The sequence below is a fragment of the Gekko japonicus genome, unplaced genomic scaffold, assembly GCF_001447785.1.
Source record: "Gekko japonicus isolate JY-2015 unplaced genomic scaffold, Gekko_japonicus_V1.1 scaffold8, whole genome shotgun sequence".
NCBI lineage: Eukaryota > Metazoa > Chordata > Lepidosauria > Squamata > Gekkonidae > Gekko > Gekko japonicus.
The window spans coordinates 2,348,215-2,367,005 of record NW_015167057.1 but is presented as its reverse complement, the minus strand read 5'-3'; the positions used below and the strand labels follow the sequence as shown (position 1 = coordinate 2,367,005).

The window sequence follows — 18,791 nt, the reverse complement described above, 5'->3', positions numbered from 1 at the left end:
TATCTAGTGACGTTCTATCTGTCCCAAAGAGCCGCGATTGTTGATGATTTCATCTCTTTGGGTCCAGATTTATATCTGAAATGTAACGCCTAAAAAAAAGACCAGTAGATCAAGCCTGCATTGGATACGGTAGCAGACTAGGACCCTGGGCAACCTGGATTTGAATCTCCACTTCTACTATGGAAACTTGCTGTGTGGCCTTGGGCTTGCCACAATCTCTCAGCCTGGTCTACCTCACAGGGCTGTTGTAGTGAGAAAACGGAGGAAGGGAGAATAGTTTTCTAGGCCACTTTGAGTCCAATTGGGGAGAAAAAGCAGGATATAAATTTAAAAAATGCAAAAACGGCAAAAATGAAGAGCAAGATTCGAGTCTGGTATAGCACCTTAGGGACCGACTAGATGTCCAGGGTATAAGCTTTTTTCTTTTTTTTGGCCATCAAGTCAAGCTGACTTCTGGCGACCCCTAGTGGGGCTTGAAGGCAAAGGGACATTCAGAGGTGGCCTGCCACCGCCTGCCTCTGTATTCCTTGGAGGTTGCCCTTCCAAATACTAGCCAGCCCTGCTTAGCTTCCAAGATCTGACGGCATTGGGCTTGCCTGGGCTATCCAGGTCAGGGCTAGGGTATAAGCTTTTGAGGGTCAAAAAACTCCCTTTGTCCTTTTTGTACAGCAAATGAATCGCGTACGTGTATGTTATGTCATTTATACACTTAAATCAAGCTCTTCACATGCCTTAGACCGTGGGTCGGAAACACATGGCTCTTAAAAGAGTCAAGTACAGCTCAGCACAGAACCCAATATGGCTCTTTAAAAATATTTTAACAGAATTCTTTGACAACATTCTTTTTAAAATGTTTAAAAGTTCATGAGTTTTCAGTATACAAATCGAAAACTTCATTTCCCTCTTGAGAGTTCTGGCACCTCTTTCTTTTTTTAATGCCCTGGGTAGGTGGTATGGTAAGACAACTAGTATGCGAAGGGAAAGGCAAGAAAAGTTCTTGTGGGACTCAAGGGATGCTTTACAGAAAGCGAAATGATAGAGGTGAACAGCTGCCAGGAATCCAAGTGCGTACCATGTGCAGACTTATGCCAGTGCAGTAAACCAATTTTGCAGGGTGCTCCTGTGTACATTTATTACTTAATTTGAGAGTTCATGTGGACGATTTCCTAATAAAGGACTTGTAACAAACAGGGTTTGGAAGGTAGAAACTTTATGGATCATTAGTCCACATATCAATTGTCAGCGATGGTAAGGAGTATATTTTCAGTTATGCAATTAAGATTTCTTATTCCAGCTCTTTGCTGGTCTCTTGCTTTCAATTCTGATCTTGTTTGGGCTCTTTTAATTGTAAAAGCTTGCAGAGCCCTGCCCTAGCCCAAGGCACTTCCGCTGAAAGGAGCAGCATCCATCACCCAAGATCATAGGACCTTCTTCCCACCTTCTGGTAGGCAGTGGGGCAATTCATTCCATCTGTAATTGACACTGATGGAAAGAGGCAGTTCACAGACCGGACATGGGAGGTTCTCCAAAGTTCAAGCGCATCTTGGGGCAGACTGGGGAGCCTTTGCCATCCCACCCTCCTGCACCATTCGCCACTTCCCAGCTTCCAACAAGCTGTCACTGTTAATTATCTCTGGAAGCTAAGCAACTCCGAGGAAACACAAGAGCCTCCCACGGTCAAGGATGGCGAGATCGAATCTCTGGCGCGGGATGCTCAGCCGCCATCTGGCCTCCTGTTCCAGTGCCAGATTACTCCGACATCATCCCGTTCCTCGCTGAGCAGGGTTTCTCTTTTGGTGAGCATGGCTAATGAGAAGAAAGGCCCACAGAGGGACAGAGACAGAGGGTGCAAAGGGAGCAGGACAGACAGATTCTTCGCCTGCTTTTCCTCGCACAAAGGAGCAAAGTGCACCTCAAACTTCTGAACATCAGTGCTCGGGGGCAACTTCAGGGGGAAGATGTTGCCATCGTTTTGGCCCTCCTGGGCATCTTGCTGGCCACTGTGTGAAAACAGGATTTTGGACTAGCTGAACCACTAGTAGGGCTGCCAGTCCTGTGTTGGCAAGTACCTGGAAACTTTGGGGGTGGATCCAGGAGAAGGTGGGATTTGGGGAGGGGAGGGATCTCAGCGTGCCACAGAGTTCACCCTTCAAAGCAGCCATTTTCTCCAGGGGAGCTGATCTCTGTCAGCTGGAGATCAGTTGTAAAAGCGGGAAATCTCCAGGCCCCACCAAGAGGCTGGCACAGAGGTCATTTCAGGGGGGATCGCAGTTCCCCCGGGTGAGGTACGGGGGGCGGGGCACATGACGAAGCCCCGCCCCCTGCTTCCGGCCGCCCCGCTTCCGGCCCTCATTCAGCCAGGAGTAGGAAGGAGAAGAGGGAGGGTAAGTTGCTTCCTCCCTGCCTCTCCCCACCCCTGCCTGCCTGGGGCCAGGGAGGGCCTTCGCGGGGCTTCCTTGCACTCCCTCATGGGGCTCGGCAGTGGAGCTGCAAGGCCGGCGGCAGCGGCCAGGACCGTTGGGAACGGGGTGTGTGGCCTTATGACACACTTCCGGTGATGTCAGGGTGTGTGGCATATGCTAATGAGTTATGCTAATGAGTTCCCCTAGCTCTTTTTCTACGAAACGACCCCTGGGCTGGCAACCCTAACCACTAGTCTGATTCAGCAGGGCTCTTCCTATGTTCTTAAGAAAGAAGCCAGGAAGAAAGGTTGGCCTTAGCCATGCTGGTGGACCTCATGAAGGAACCTGGGTTTTGGCCACTGTGTGACACAGAATGTTGGATCGGATGGGCCACTGTCCTGCTCCAACATGGCTTCTCTTATTTTCTTATGTTTTCTTGTGATCTCCAGTTGAAATGGCATGGAATTCTGGCTCCCTTGCAGCCCATCTTGTCCTTGTCTCTCTCCTCAGTGCTCACACTGCCCTGGCCATCACACCTGAACACACATGAAGCTGCCTTATACTGAATCAGACCCTTGGTCCATCAAAGTCAGTATCATCTGCTCTCCAGGGTCTCAGGAAGAGGTCTTTCACATCACCTGAGAGCCAGTTCGGTGTAGTGGTTGTGTGGACTCAAATCTGGGAGAACCGGGTTTGATTCCCCACTCCTCCACTTGCAGCTGCTGGATTACCATAGTTCTGACAAAAGCTGTCCTTGAAAGGGCAGTCCTCAAAAGAGCTCTCTCAGCCCCACCTACCTCACATGGTGTCTATTGTGGGGAGGGGAAGGGAAAGGAGTTTGTAAGCTGTTCTGAGACTCCGAGTGAAAGGCAGGGTATAAATCCAATCTTCTCCTCCTCTTCGTTTTCTTCTTCTTCTTCCTGGTACTTCTTGCTGGATATACCAGGGATTGAACCTGTGACCTTCTGCATGCCAAACAGAGGCTCTATCACTGAGCCATGGCCCCATCCATTTAACCATGTCTACATTAAGACTGGGAGCTCCTTGGGAGCAGGGAGCAGTCTTTTGCTTCTCTTACTCTGTACAAATAAGTACAAATTATGAGTCCTACAGGATGGAGCAAAACAGGGAGAAGGACTGGGAAACTTGGGGAGAGGAGTGAGGACGGTGAAACGGGCTGAATATGTAAGGCAGTTTTGCCCATGTAAAGAATTGTGGTCTGATGATGCTGCACAGACGATGCTCCCCCATTCACCTGCTTTGTTTCTTTCCGTAAACCATTTACATCCCACATTTCCCCCTGGCAAACAGTCCCACAGTGACTTACAAAGCATTAAAAAATTGAAACGACATCTAAAAACAACAACAGAACATAATCCATTAACCAGCCCAATTGAAAAACTATTAACAGCTCTTCCAGAGTCTGAAATAAGATTTAGCCACGCATGCCTTTGAATAATGCTGCTCACAGACCAGGAGGGAGGGAGGGAGGGAAGGAGGGAATTCCCCATACCTTTGGTGGTTGCCCAACCCATGGGACTGGGACAATGACTCAAAAAGGCCGTGAATGAGGAACATCAGAAGAGCCCGGCCGGATTAGACCTGTGGTCTATCAAGTCTCACATTCTGTTTTACACAATGGTCAACCAGTTGCCCTGGAGGACCAACAAACTGAACATAGGCGCCAACGCCTTCCCCTGCTATTGGTATTCAGAGGTATACTGCCTCTGAGCATGGAGGTTCATATCTAGTAGCCTTTAATGGACCTATCTTCCACGAACCTCTCCACCCCCCTTTCCAAGCACACTGGCACAGAATTCCACCATTTAATTGCTCATTGAGTAAAGAAATATTTCCTCTTGTCTGTGCTGAATGTCTCCCAAAATGCTAGACCTCGAGGGCATCCAATGAAGCTAATGGGGTGTAGATTCAGGACGAACAAAAGGAAATACTTCTCTACTGAACAAATGATTAAATGTGGAATTCACTGCCAGAGGGTTTAGTGATAGCCACAGGAATAAACAACTTTAAAAGGCGACAGAGAGTGTTGGACTGGCTGGGCCTGATCCAGCATGGCTTCTCTTAAATACACTGGAAATACACAATGAGAAATGCAGCCAAATCTGCCTCCCCCAAAAGTTTACCTTTCACCAAGTGCCTTCTGAATTAGACCCATCTTGGACACTCTCCTTGTTAGAGCAAGTGAAGGTACCCTCAGCACCTACTCTGGTAGGCTCTTCCAGAGGAATGGACCTACTGTGGAAAAAGCCCATGACCATGAGAGGGAAGAAGGTACCCATAAGCAAAACTGCTGCATAGATTCACACCAGATTCATACTGTGTCTCAAAAAGAAGGAGACGAAGAAGAGAAGAGATTGGATTTATACCCCACCCTTCACTTCCCAAAGGTGTCTCAGAGCGGCAGGTGGGGCTGAGAGAGCTCTTTCCAGAACTGCCCTTTCAAGAACAGCTCTTATCAGAACTATGGCTTGCCCAAGGTCACATCAGCAGGTGCAAGTGGAGGAGTGGGGAATCAAACCCGGTTCTCCCAGATTACAGTCCGCACACTTAACCACTACACCAAACTGGCTACACCAAAGGACATTGCAGAGCTGGGAAAAGTACAGAGGAGGGCAACCAAGATGATTAGGGGGTTGGAGCATCTTCCCTATGAGGAAAAGCTGAAGTCTGGTACTTTTCAGTTTAGAAAAGAGGCGACTAAGGGGGGGACATGAGAGAGGCTTATAAAATCATGCACGGGGTGGAGAGAGTTGACAAAGATAAATTTTTCTCCCTCTCCCCAAATACTAGAACTCGAGGGCATCCAATGAAACTGATGGGCAGCAGGTTCAGGATGAGCAAAAGGAAAACTACTTTAGGTAAAGGTAAAGGTTTCCCTGGCTCGAAATCCGACTCTAGGGTTGTGGTGCTCATCTCCATTTCCAAGCCGAAGAGCCAGTGCTGTCCGAAGACGTTTCCGTGGTCATGTGGCCAGCATGACTAAACGCCAAGGCGCACGGAATGCTGTTACCTTCCCACTGAAGCAGTACCTATTTATCTACTTTACACAGTGATTAAAATGTGGAATTTGCTGCCAGAGGATGTAGTGATGGCCACAGGAATAAACAGCTTCAAAAAGGCATTAGATAGATTCATGGAGGATAGGTCTATCAATGACTACTAGCCATGGTGACTGAGGGGAACCTCTACATTTAGAGGCACTGAGCCTCTGAATCCCAGAACCAGGAGGCAACATCAGGAGAAGGCCTCGGTCTCTACAGCTTGTTGTTGGCCGTCCAGAGGACTGGTCGGCCACTGTGTGTGACAGTTGCTGGACTAGATGGACTACTGGTCTGATACAGCAGGGGTCTTCTTATGTTATGTTTAAACAGTCTTTCAGATGTGTGAGTCTCATATTATGATGGGCTTTAAAGGAAGATCAAGTACAAATTGGAAGAGATACCATCCATTGTTACAGTTTCCTGCATATGTGACCATGCCACTGGTTAGAAGATTACTTTTTGAAGAGGAAATGGTAACTTTAGTACCTATTCAACACGCACACACCCTTTTAGTAGGAAACTATTTTAAATTTGTGGGGTAAACAGGTTCTAACCTGTGCCCTGTGTGTGAGTCCAGTGCTTGCTGGGGGGAAAATCCCATTTATGATCTGTGCTCAGATTATTCAAATTCTGTGCAAAGAAAAGCTGAATTCTGCAACCTATATATTATGCAATCGGAGGAAATTTGCATATTTCCCCTTATTTCGCATAATTCATTCAAGTGTTGCTGGTCTGGGGAGAAGGAACTAGGCGTGGATCCTTGAAAATCTTATTCTGCCACTCATCTGGCTTCACAAACTGCATCAGAGGCATCATCCACGTTCCTTTCAAGCATCTCCTCAGAACCGCAAGGGCCAGAAATGTAGTTTTACAAACTAAAGCTGCTGTTCTGTGGAAGCTATCCCACGCTGCATCTTCCTTTACATACTCTCACAGAAAGGAGACCCAACCCTTCTCCAGATTCAACTTCTGTGAGTGAGTAGGGTTGCCAAGTGAGGCCAATAAGTGCATGGGGGACTTACCAGGAGGCTCTGTAAGAGGGAACTCCAAAGCGAATTCTGGGTAAGCTGCCATCGCGTTTAAAGGAACCATGTTCCTTTTAAATGCTTTCCCTCCATTGGAAATAATAGAGGATGGGGGCACCTTCTTTGGGGGCTCATAGAATTGGACCCCTTTGTCCAATCTTTTTGAAACTTGGGGTTTTTTTTGAGGAGAGGCACCATTAGCTATGCTGAAATTTCGGTGCCTCTGTCTCAAAAAACAGCCCCCAGAGCCCCAGATACCCACGGATTGATTCTCCATTATACCCTACGGGGACCAGTCTCCATAGGATATAATGGAGTGCCCAGGAGCTATTCTCCCCACACACACTTTCTGATAGCCCTGAAGCGGGGGAGGGCATCCAAACCAAGGGATCCCCTGCCCCCATTTGGGGCTTGCAACCCTCTATGTGTGTGTGTGTGTGTGTGTGTAAAGTGCCATCAAGTCACAGCTGACTTTTGGCAACCCCCTAGAGTTGTCAAGGCAAGACACAGAGGTAGTTTGCCATTGCCTGCCTCTGTGTCACAACCCTGGTATTCCCTGCAAGTCTCCCATCCAAACACTGACCAGATCTGACCAGATCGGGCTCGCCTGGGCCATGCAGGTCAGGTCAGCCTCAACTTACCTGAAGTTTTTTGAGTTGCTGCAGCTGGTTACGGAGGTCACTGGCGTTCTGCTGCAGGTCATGAAGGTGCAGCTGCATATGCAGGCGGGTGATGGCTGTGGGCTGCCCGGCCGGCGTACCAGTCGCAGATGGGGGTGGGGGGACAGGCACTGGGGTCCCTACACTGCTTCGGCTGGGGGCTGAAAGAAACACAAGAGCAGAGGTCTAATATCCTTGCCACAGGGATAGCCAAAAAGATTAACCACACAACAACTTAAGCCTATCCGATCTGAAACGGAAATAGCTTTGCATTCTGAACTTCCAAAGAAAAGTTAGATTTGAACCCAGTATCACCTTAGTGACCAACAAGATTCCCCCCACCCTTCCAAAGAAAAGGATGCTGGGTTTTTGCACAATGATAAGCCAATCTTCTTGCACAGAGAACTGTAGCCGACTGAGGTCTTGGTTTTCATCACAGCGTATGTCACTCTAGTCTGTTTTTATCTCTACAGTACAATAGGCTATTCAAGGAAGTGAGAGCCCTGTACTGACCTTGTTACTACCGCCCGTCTCCAACAGGAACGTAAGAGCAACTGTAGTGGATCAGACTCATGGCCTCTCTAGTCCAGGAGTCACCAAATATTTTAAGCCCGTGGGACGCCAGTCTCCTGGTGGGGCCTGGAGATCTTCCGGAATTACATCTCATCTTCAGACTACAGAGATCAGTTCACCTTGAGAACGTGGATGCTTTGGAAGGTGAGCTCTATGGCCTTGTACGCCCTGTCCTCCCCAGGCTCTCCCCCAAAAAAATCTTTAGGAGTTCCTCAACCTGAAACTGGCAATCCTACCACCACTCCCCACACGGGCAGCCATGGAGACCTGACAACCCTCTGTGGGCACCTCTGGAATTCTGACACAGAGTGGTGGGGGCAGCAACAAAATGGCTGCCACAAGATGTGGAGACGAGCACAAAGGCGGGGAGTGGGGTTACGCGCAACTCTAATAGCAATTCTTCAGTATTTCAGGCAAAACCTCTGTATAACAGGAAGGTTTAAAAATATGTTCTTACTTACAAATAGTTTGCCTTCAGTCACACAGTGGACACCCTTGTGCTGTGGTGGCAGCTTCTGCCAAAGCAACTTTTAAAAAAATATGCGCAGCCAGTCTAATCTCCAGTGGCCAAACAGAATCCCTGCTGGGCAAAAGTGCCACCTGGCCCTGGCCACTTTCTAAAAAACACTTGGAGGGTGCCAAGAAATGGGTTGCCAACCTCCAGGTGGTGACTGGAGATCTTCTGGGATGACAACTGCTCTCCAGGTGACAGAAATCTGTTCACCAGGAGGAGGAGGAGAAGGAGGAGTAGGAGTAGTAGTTTGGATTTATACCCCGCTCTTCACTACCCAGAGGAGTCTCAGAGGGGCTTACAAACTCCTTTCCCTCCCCCTCCCCACAACAGACATCCTGTGAGGGAGGTGGGGCTGAGAGAGCTCTGACAGAAACTGCTCTTTTTCAAGAACAGCTCTTATCAGAACTACGGCTTGCCCAAGGTCATCCAGCAGTTGCAAGTGGAGGAGTGGGGAATCAAACCCGGCTCTCCCAGATCAGAGTCCACGCACTTAACCACGACACCACACTGGTTCTCAAAAAAAAGAGAAAATGGAGAACTGGAGAAAATGGCCACTTTGAAAGGCATACTCTATGGCATTATACCCCATTGGTCCCTCCCCTCTCCGAACCCCCTCCTCCTCAGGCTCCACCCCTCCCCCAAATCCTCACATATTTTCCAACCTGGAGCTGGTAACCTTACCTGGAGATCAGTTCGAATCCCAGACAATCTCCAGCCACCACCTGGAGGTTGGAAACCCTCCTCCACCCCCAGATCTCCAGGCGTTTCCCAATATGGAGGTGGCAACCCTCCCAACAAGCAGTTCTGGCCTGCACAGGTGGAATAGGACTGAAAGCTCATGGCTGAAATAAATGTTGCTAATGCATATGGACAGCCCAGGCTAGGCTAGCCTGATCGCATACCAGGGTGCAGAGGCAGGCAATGGCGAACCACCTCTGGACGTCTCCTGCCTTGAAAACCCTACGGGGTCTTCGCCATAAGTCACCTACAACTTGATAGCACTTTCCACCAACAATCTGTATGAAACTGCTGGATTTCTGTTTTGTTTTGCTACAACAGACCAGCACAACAATGCCCGCTGGTAGTCCCATCTCGCCTTGCTTAGAGACAGCTTCATCTTCCTGCACCTGAGACTGTAGGCTCCAAGTTGGGAAATTCCTGGAGATTGGGGGGGGGGGAGTCTGGGGAGGGTGTTGTTTGGGAGGGACTTCAATGGGTCAAAACACCACAAAGTCCATTTTTTTCCAGGGGAACTGATCACTGCTTCCTGGAGACCAGTTATAAGCCCAGGAGATCTCCAGCCACCACCTGGAGGTTGGCAACCCTAATCTATTTACAGTTAGATTTGCTCATCCAGTCCTAATCCCTGAACATGAAATATTGTCTTTGTGACTTTTCACAACACTGCGGTGATTCCTGCTTCGTGTGTGTGTGGGGGGGGGGATGTGGGGCTTGGTGGGTGCTCTAAAGTCAACCTGACAATGTGGGATAACGAGCAACCTACTTCATTCCACCCCACTTTATGCCTTACTTATGGAACTACCATATATTATAAAACCCACCAAGTTACAGATTGTACTTCTTCCGAATAGTTCTGCATCGTGCCTAGAAACTTTTAATTAATAGATGTAGTGCGATACTCAGTTCCACGACCCAAGGATCAAAGTCAAACCCGCTGTCATCACTTCTAAATCTCCCCGTAACCCGGAGTATGAACTGATTCACACATGCCTGTCTTTCATCTGAGGACATACCCAGTTAATGATCTGCACCCCAAAGTGTGAATGAACTGCTTCTACTGAAAAGCATCCATATGATATCGGAATGTAAGAAACCCAGTGGTGGGAGCATGATTTCCAAAATCACCATGCAGTAAGAAAAAGGACAAGAGGAGACTGCAAAATTTCCCCTTTCCAACACTCCTCTGCCGAGCCCAAAAAGTTTGTTTATAGCGCATTTGGCTCAACCACTTGAGGCACGGGGTGATTTTGCATCTGGCATTCGCTTGACATTTTCTCAACTGGGAGGAAAAGGTGCAGCTCAAAACCACACTCAAATACCCTGGGGCAACACTGTACTGACTGCAAAGTCACCCCTGAACAGTCATAAATCTATGCAGAAGGTACCATAAAACTTGATGATCAAAGAAAGTGAAAGTGGCATGCAATGTAGAGGGTACCATAAAATCCGATGATCAAAAAAAAGCGAAAGCAGCAGAGGGGAATTTCCGTTCCAACATAAAACAATGGAGGGGAAAGCCAATGCAGAATCACCCAAATGTCTGTTGCTCCACAGGGACCTCTGCCTACCTCCTCCCCTTCCTGCTAGAATACATAGGGTTGCCAGCTCCAGCTTGGGAAATCACTGGAGATTTTATGGGTGGAGCCTGAGGAGGGCCGGGTTTGGGAGGGGAGGGACTTCAATGGGGTATAATGCCATAGAGTCTACTTTACAAAGGGGCCGTTTTCTCCAGCTGAACTCTGTTGCCTGGAGATCAGCTGTAATCCCAGGAGATCTCCAGCCAGCGTCTGAAAGTTGGCAGCCCTGGCAATACACCAGCTGGGATGGGAGGGGGTGAACAAAGGCGACGATGAGACAGCAGGATGGAAGTCACAGTCCCAAGGTAGCAGAACTTTCTGCTTTATGATTATCAGAAGAAAACCACATACTCTCTCATGGGCTCTCAGCTTCCTGTTCAAAGCCAGTACATAGAAGTATCAAGTTATTAATAAATATTAGACTTCCTTAAGAAAATAGTAACCTCATGACATGAGCTTTGATAACATTTTCTCTGTTCTAGTAACGAACAACTTTTGTCCACATTTTGCTAGGTCATTTGCTCTTTTGTAGATCCGGACATGTCTAATATATGTGTTTCCATTGTAGCTGCTTACAAAATGTTGTGTTTTTCCCCTATGTTATTTGGCATTCTGTTTATTCTCCAGTGTCTCTCATACACCGTCTTGTGTTGCTGTCAGCAAGTTCATAATAAATGATGTGCCTTTTCTATTCAGATCTGAAAAGATACCCCAAAAGAATCTGTTTCCTATCATTCTTAAATCCATGTGCTGTTATTTCACGGGGAATGATTGCTATCATATCCCAACTGTATTAGACTTTGGGATAAACCATCAAACAGGTTCAAAATCTACATTAATAATTACATGTTTCCAACAGCAAAATGTATTTCATCACATTTTTGACCCGTTCTTTCTCAAGCCAGGGCACACATGGGTCTTCCACTTTTCCCCTCACAACAACCCTGAGGGCAAGCCCTCAAGCAGGCACCATATCCGGGTTGTGACCTAACCTGGCACAAGCCTAAGAACCCTGCTTTGTTCTACAGAGCTACGTTCAGAGTGTTTTTGAGCAGAAAACGGCAACCATGTCACTGCTTTTATTAAGACCAACCAAAACGGCACAAAACTGTAAAAGCTTTGGAGTTCTCCAGAACTCTTCGTCAGACTTGATGCTTTTTTAAAAACAGGGGAATGGGTTGTTTCAGGCCATAATCTTAAGGCTTTGCCTTGCTAGCTTCCTTGTGACAACTGCTGAACGGGTATGTAGATCCAAAATAGTGCTGGTATCATGTTGTACCCTTCACTTTCTGGAAAGAAGGACCAAAATACAGATGTATCCCACAAATGTGGGTGATATTATCTTGCACTGTGGGGAGAAAACATAAGCACAGTCTTTCTCCAGGAGAGAAATCTTTCTCTTTATTGGACTCATCATCAAAGGCTCCTAAGTAAGCTCAAAAATCATGGGATAAAAGGACAAGTCCTTTTATGGATCAAAAACTGGCTAAGTAATAGAAAACAGAGAGTGAGTATAAATGGGCAGTTCTCTCAGTGGAGGGGGGTAAGCAGTGGGGTACCGCAGGGATCAGTACTTGGTCCACTGCTTTTTAACTTGTTCATTAATGATTTGGAGTTGGGAGTAAGCAGTGAAGTGGCTAAATCTGCGGATGATACGAAGTTGTTCAGGGTGGTGAAAACCAGTGAGGGATTGTGAGGCACTCCAAAGGGATCTGTCAAGGATGGGCAAGTGGCAAATGGGGTTCAATGTGGCCAAGTGCAAGGTGATGCACATTGGAGCCAAAAATCCTAACTCTACATACACATTGATGGGGTCTGAACTGGCAGAGACTGATCAAGAGAGAGATCTTGGAGTTGTAGTAGATAACTCACTGAAAATGTCGAGACAGTGTGTGACTGCAATAAAGAAGGCCAATGCTATGCTGGGGATTATTAGGAAGGGTATTGTAAACAGATCAGCCAATATCATAATGCCGCTATATAAATCAATGGTGCGACCTCATTTGGAATACTGTGTGCAGTTCTGGTCACCACACCTTAAAAAGGATATTATAGCTTTGGAAAAAGTGCAGAAAAGGGCAACTCGAATGATAAAAGGGTTGGAACACTTTCCCTATGAGGAAAGGTTAAAGCGCTTAGGGCTCTTTAGCTTGGAGAAAAGACGACTGAGGGGTGACATGATCGAGGTTTATAAGATTATGCATGGGAAAGAGCAGGTAGGGAAAGAGGTACTTTTCTCCCTTTCTCACAATATAAGAACTCGTGGGCACTCCATGAAATTGCTGAGCGGTCGGGTTAGAACGGATAAAAGCAAGTACTTATTCACCCAAAGAGTGATTAACACATGGAATTCACTGCCACAGGAAGTGGTGGTGGCTACAAGCATGGACGGCTTCAAAAGGGAATTAGATAAGCATATGGAGCAGAGGTCCATCAGTGGCTATTAGCCACAAGGTATAGATAGGGGCTCTGGGGCAAGTGATGCTCTGTCTTCTTGGTGCTTGGGGGGGGGGTCAACAGTGGGAGTGCTTCTAATGTCCTGGCCCCACTGGTGGACCTCCTGATGGCACTGGTATTTCTGGCCACTGTGTGACACAGAGTGTTGGACTGGATGGGCCTTTGGCCTGATCCAACATTGGCGTCTCTTATGTTCTTATGTTCTTATGGACTGTTTTTTAAACATCCAGCTATTATGTGGTTTCTGGTTTTGGATTTTGCTTTGGACTCAGGTGGCGACCTCTAACCTCTTTCTGACAAGAGAGGAGGCATAATGCAGGACCAGCTTAGTTGTGAGAGAGGATACATTTGAGTACTTAAGATCACTTCTCTGCCTAAGAAGCAGAGGTTGATGCTCGATGCTCACTTACGTGCTGATGGAGGCGTCCCTCCGTTGGTTCCTTCTGTCCTCTCGCTGCAAGAAAACCCCAAGGATTAGACATCTCAGCACAGGAGAAGCATCACTCATGTGTGGCAGTGCCCTTACGCTACTAAGCTTATAGTGTGCACTATAGTTAGATCCCACTCATGTGCCAAAAGGAACCCAAGGGGGAAAAGAAGAGTTGATTTTTATACCCCACATTTTTCTACACCAAAGTAGCTTTCAACGTGGCTGACAATCGCCTTCCCTTCCTCTCCCCACAACAGGCATCTTATGAGGCAGGTGGGGCTGAGAGAGTTCTGAGAGAACCATGACTGGCCCAAAGTCACCCAACCGGCCTCATGTGGAGGAGTGGGGAATCCATCCCAGTTCTCCAGATTAGAGTCCACCACTCTTAACCACTACGCCATGCTGGCTCTCATGCTGGGGGCAAGTGTTACTCTAGTATTTCTACTGGTCTGCTTGTTCCCACACGCTGCATCCGAACCCTGAACTTCAAAGCCGTCTCCCATTGGTGGTAACCAAATCAGTAGACAAGGATAATGCTACCTTAGGAGCAGTGTGTGGCCCCACCTCTTTTTTGAACCACGATGCAGAAGAAAGCTTTTTGGGGTCCCCCAACTTAAGCAGTCACTCTACTACCCTCATGCATCTTCCCATGACCAGAGTGGAGGTCAAAAAACAGAAGGAAATTGCTGTCACAGAGGGGCAGGGCTTGAAACATGTCCCTGGTAAAAGGATCCTCACACAGACAAAAAATGTCTTTTTTGCACTCTCACCCTAAAGTGAGCCTGTGGAACTTACTGCCACATGACAAATTCATATTTTCAGTAACTGTAGCCCTGCCAGGAAGAGAGATGGGGGGGGGTTCATAGGGTTGCCAGCTCCAGGTTGGGAAAACCCTGGAGATTTCAGAAGTGGAGTTTGGGGAGGGGAGGGTTTGGGAGGGACCTCAGCCGAGTACAATGCCATAGAGTCCACCCTCCAAAGCAGCCATTTTCTTCAGGGGAACTGATCTCCATTGTCTGGAGATCAGTTGTAATAGTGGGAGACTGCCAGGCCCCTCCTGGAGGTTGGCAACTCTAGGGGTTCAGGTTATTTGGCAGGAGAGGGAATCTGCAGAGAAGGAATGAAGCCTCCATTCCGGATAGGTGGTCATAAAACCGAGGCACAATTGTAAGGGAGATGCAATGAAGGCAGTAAGGTGGAATATGGTTTCCACATCTGAGGGGGAGCTATGTTTGTGGTAAGGAAGGTTGCGCAAATGAGGGGGGGGGCTGTGAAAAGGTTCTTCAGCGGTGGTCCCCTGATCAGTAGTGGAGGATTTTGTTCAAAGGGTAGTCCGTCCCTCTGTTCCGAGAGACATGAGCTTTTACTGGCTTGGGTAGAAGACTCAACCTGGCAACCTGGAAATTTAACCGCTGCATCAGCTTTGTTGTGTAACACCTGTACACACTCTGTTGTGTAACACCTGTACACACCTGTACACACCTGTACACACCTGTACACACTTGATCCACAGACAACCCCTCCACTACCACCAACCCCATGGAGAGAGAAGAAGTAAATCCAGCACCCCTGCAACCTCTTACTTGGGGGTTTCCGCATCAGAACTTCGCATCAACGCACTCTGCACCAATCCCGTAAGGCTGGCAATCTGTTTCTCCATCGCTTCCATCCGTTCCCTTAATGAACAAAAAAGGGACCTAGTAAGATATTGGGTGGGCACTGTGTGCTTCTTCTCCTCTTTTGTCTCTGCTAAGCAATATGGGGTGATGGGTAGGCAGAGATCAACAGGGGATGGGAGTATGATTTTGGCAAGCCCAAACTGGGAATGGGGAAGTTCCTCAGGGGGTACTAAAAGCAAAAAGATCTCTGGGTGTGCACGGGGACATGGAAGCTTGAGAAACCCTCCATAAAAATGAAGTTCCAGGACTGAGAGACAGACCCTGACAACATCTTCTTACATCTCCTCATCACCTAGACTGAAATAATTAACTTGAATACTTAGACTGCAACAACACATTATGAGGTGATGCTTTGGCAATGCAAACAGCACCTCTCTCCCACCTTGTCCCACCCCCAGTCTCCTCAGAGCCTAATTCCACATTATATTTTCCATATATTCTTCCCAAATCAGACATGTAATCCCAGTTTTGTGTACGTGTTAAGTGCGTGTTAAGAGCCGTCAAGTTGCTTCCGACTTATGGCAACTGTGACGGACTGCACTTCTAAGAAGCTTAAAAGTGCTGGACAAACAACTAAAGGACTGCGAAAGGTTAATTCTTTATCGAATCAGAGAGCCTTGAGTGACAGGCTGCTCCAAGCAATTTGATTGATTAGCACCAGCTGTGCAGGGATAGACTTGAGAGCTAAATGCTGAGGAGAAAGTCAGTCAGATTTCTGCCTTGACTGAGTTGAGTCTGATTTCAGCTTTAGCTGAGAGCAGTTTAACATAGATGGAGAACTGGGGGGAAGCTGGCAAAGAAGTTTGGGAAGTAGGTGAAGACTCCCATTCAGGCCAAGGAAAGGGGATAGATCTTCTAGAGAGAGAAGAAAATTTCGTACCCAGTCAAACAGGGAGTTAACTTTGAAGAGGGCAGAGTTCCCTGGTCCAGTGTGGTTAGAAACTGCCTTAGGAGATGAGACCTGGGTGCGAGACGGGGAGACAGTAGCTCTCTCCCAGTTGGCTCCACCCGGGTTTGCAGTCCTTCACCAATCATGGACTGAGGGGCGGGGGAGAGGAGTGGCGCTGCTCATTCGGGAGGCTTACTCCTACAGGTCGCTCCCGCCACTGAAGCTTGTGGGCATTGAGTGCTCGGGCCTGGTGTTGGAGGCTGGGGAGAGTTTGGTTATTTGGTTGGTGTACCAACCGCCCAACACACCAGCCAATAGCCTGCCATCTCTGGTTGAGGCCGTGTCGGGCTGGGCATTGGAGTTCCCTAGGCTGATGATCTTGGGTGACTTCAATGTCCATGGCGATGATGTGGCCTCTATGCTAGCGATGGACTTGGTGTCATCCATGGTGGCACTAGGACTCACACAATATGTAACAGCTCCCACGCACTAGGCTGGGCATATGCTTGACTTGATCTTCGCGGCGGGGGTTATAGTGGACCGGATTACTGCTTCAGCAGTTCCATGGTTGGACCACTATGCCCTGAAGGCCCGTATGAATGTGTCCCTTCGACCCTGTTTGGGCGGTGAGCGTATTTTGGCTCGCCTGCAGAGCCAGATGGACTCCCAGCGATTCCAGATGGCTCTGCGGGATCCCATGCCCCCTGGCGGCTCGCTGGATGAGCTTGTCGAGGACTGGAATGACCGGCTCTCGGCAGCCATCGACAAGATCGCCCCCCGACACCCTCTGCGCCCTCGCTCTAAGTGGGTTCCTTTGTTTACTGAGGAGCTGCGGCAAATGAAGTGAGGGCTCAGACGACTTGAGAGACGTTGGCGGCGCGCCTGCGACAAAGCATCAAGAGCATCATATAGGACGTTTATGAGATCCTATGAGATGGCAATCAAAGTTGTGAAGAGACAATTCTACGCGGCTGCGGTTGCGGCTGCTAGCTCACGCCCCGCTCAATTATTTAGAACTATTCAGTCATTAACAGAGCTGTCACAGAGCAGGCTAAATGATAGGGAATTGGACATTGGCTGTAAGGCTTTTGCGAGCTATTTTGCAGATAAAGTCTTGCTGCTCCGACGCAACCTCCCGCCTACAGTTGAGACAGTGAGCGAACTCGAGGCTCCCTGCACGTCTTCTAGTTCTATTCTGGATTATTTCAGTCCACTCGGTCTTGAGGAAATCGACAGTTTGCTCTCAATGGTACGCCCAACCACGTGTTGCCTTGATCCGTGCCCTCCATGGCTTATAAAAGCTAGTCATGATGGGCTATTAGGTGCCCTCAGGGACATTATCAACAAGTCCTTCAGTGAGCAGCTTTTCCTAGGGGCACTCAAGGGAGCGATGGTCCACCCTCTCCTGAAAAAACCATCACTGGATCCAGCCGAATTGGCCAACTATCGGCCAGTTTCCAATTTGCCCTATTTGGGCAAAATTATGGAGAGAGCGGTGACGGTTCAATTGCAGAGCTTTATGGATGACACTTCCATGCTGGACCTGTTCCAGTCCGGCTTCCGGCCAGGTCATGGGACGGAGACGGCACTGGTCACTCTCACAGATGACCTCCGAAGGCATCTGGATTGGGGCGGTATGGCAGTGCTGGTGTTGTTGGCTCTGTGGGCGGCGTTTGACACCGTCGACCACCAGTTACTGATTCACCGCCTCGCCGACACTGGAATCCAAGGGCTTGCCCTCCAATAACTTGCCTCTTTTCTCCAGGGTTGGGGACAGAGGGTGGCACTAGGGGAGCAGACGTCCCAGAGGCACCCACCGGTGTGTGGGGTGCTGCAAGGGGTGGTGCTATCCCCGATGTTGTTTAACATCTATATGCGCCCCCTCACCCAGATTGCCCGGAGGCACGGGCTGGGGTGTCACCAGTACGCTGATGACACCGAGCTATATCTGTTGTTGGGTGGGCGATCCGGCTCCAACCCAGATGACCTGGAGCTGGCGCTGCAAGATTTAGCGGGCTGGCTTCGACTGAAACTGAATCCAATGAAGACGGAGGTCCTGTGCTTGAGTCGGAGCAGGTCAGGGGCAGAGTTCCCTCTGAGCTGAGTTAGTGTGAGCTAGCTCACAGTTTTTTAGCCTCCGGCTCACACATTTTTGTCTTCGCTCAGGAAGGATGGCTCCAGAGCAAACTAAGTTATGCAATAGCCAAATTGCTCACTCTCAACTTTAATGCCAGCAGCTCACAAAGTAGAATTTTTGCTCACAAGACTCTTCAGCTTAGAGGGAACATTGGTCGGGGGTAGGGATCCCATTACCGGCTTTCGGTGGGGCACCATTGGTGCCAGCACCGAGGGTCAGGAGCTTTGGAGTGCTCCTGGATGCCTCCTTAACAATAGAGGTCCAGGTAGCAGCCACTGCCAAGGCGGCCTTTTACCACCTTCAGTTGATCAGGCAGCTGGTTCCCTTCCGCGAACGTAATGACCTTGCAACAGTGATCCACACAATGGTCACCTTGAGATTAGACTACTGCAACGCTCTCTACATGGGGCTGCCCTTGTCCCAGATCCGGAGGCTGCAACTAGTGCAGAATGCCGCGGCCAGGCTGTTGTTGGGTGTCTCTATACGGGATCACATCCAGCCTGTGCTGAGGATACTACACTGGCTGCCTATAGCGTACCGGAATCGGTTCAAGGTGCTGGTGCTAATCTTTAAAGCCCTACATGGGGCCTGCCTACTTGAGGCACCGCCTCTCCCCATATGTGCCCCAGAGAGCACTGCGGTCATG

At 48.7% G+C, this 18,791-nt stretch overlaps 1 protein-coding gene across 1 annotated transcript in view; it reads right to left on the bottom strand.

The window, feature by feature from the left end:
* The window catches only part of SRCIN1 (SRC kinase signaling inhibitor 1), a 347,319-nt gene that overhangs the window by 54,100 nt on the left and 274,428 nt on the right, over nucleotides 1-18,791 (bottom strand). The window contains exons 10-12 of the mRNA XM_015412427.1: nucleotides 15,024-15,116; nucleotides 13,421-13,464; nucleotides 7,131-7,309 (exon numbers count right to left, since the gene is read on the bottom strand). Of these exons, the coding sequence (XP_015267913.1) occupies nucleotides 7,131-7,309; nucleotides 13,421-13,464; nucleotides 15,024-15,116 (316 nt within the window). The remainder of the gene's footprint in view (nucleotides 1-7,130; nucleotides 7,310-13,420; nucleotides 13,465-15,023; nucleotides 15,117-18,791) is intronic.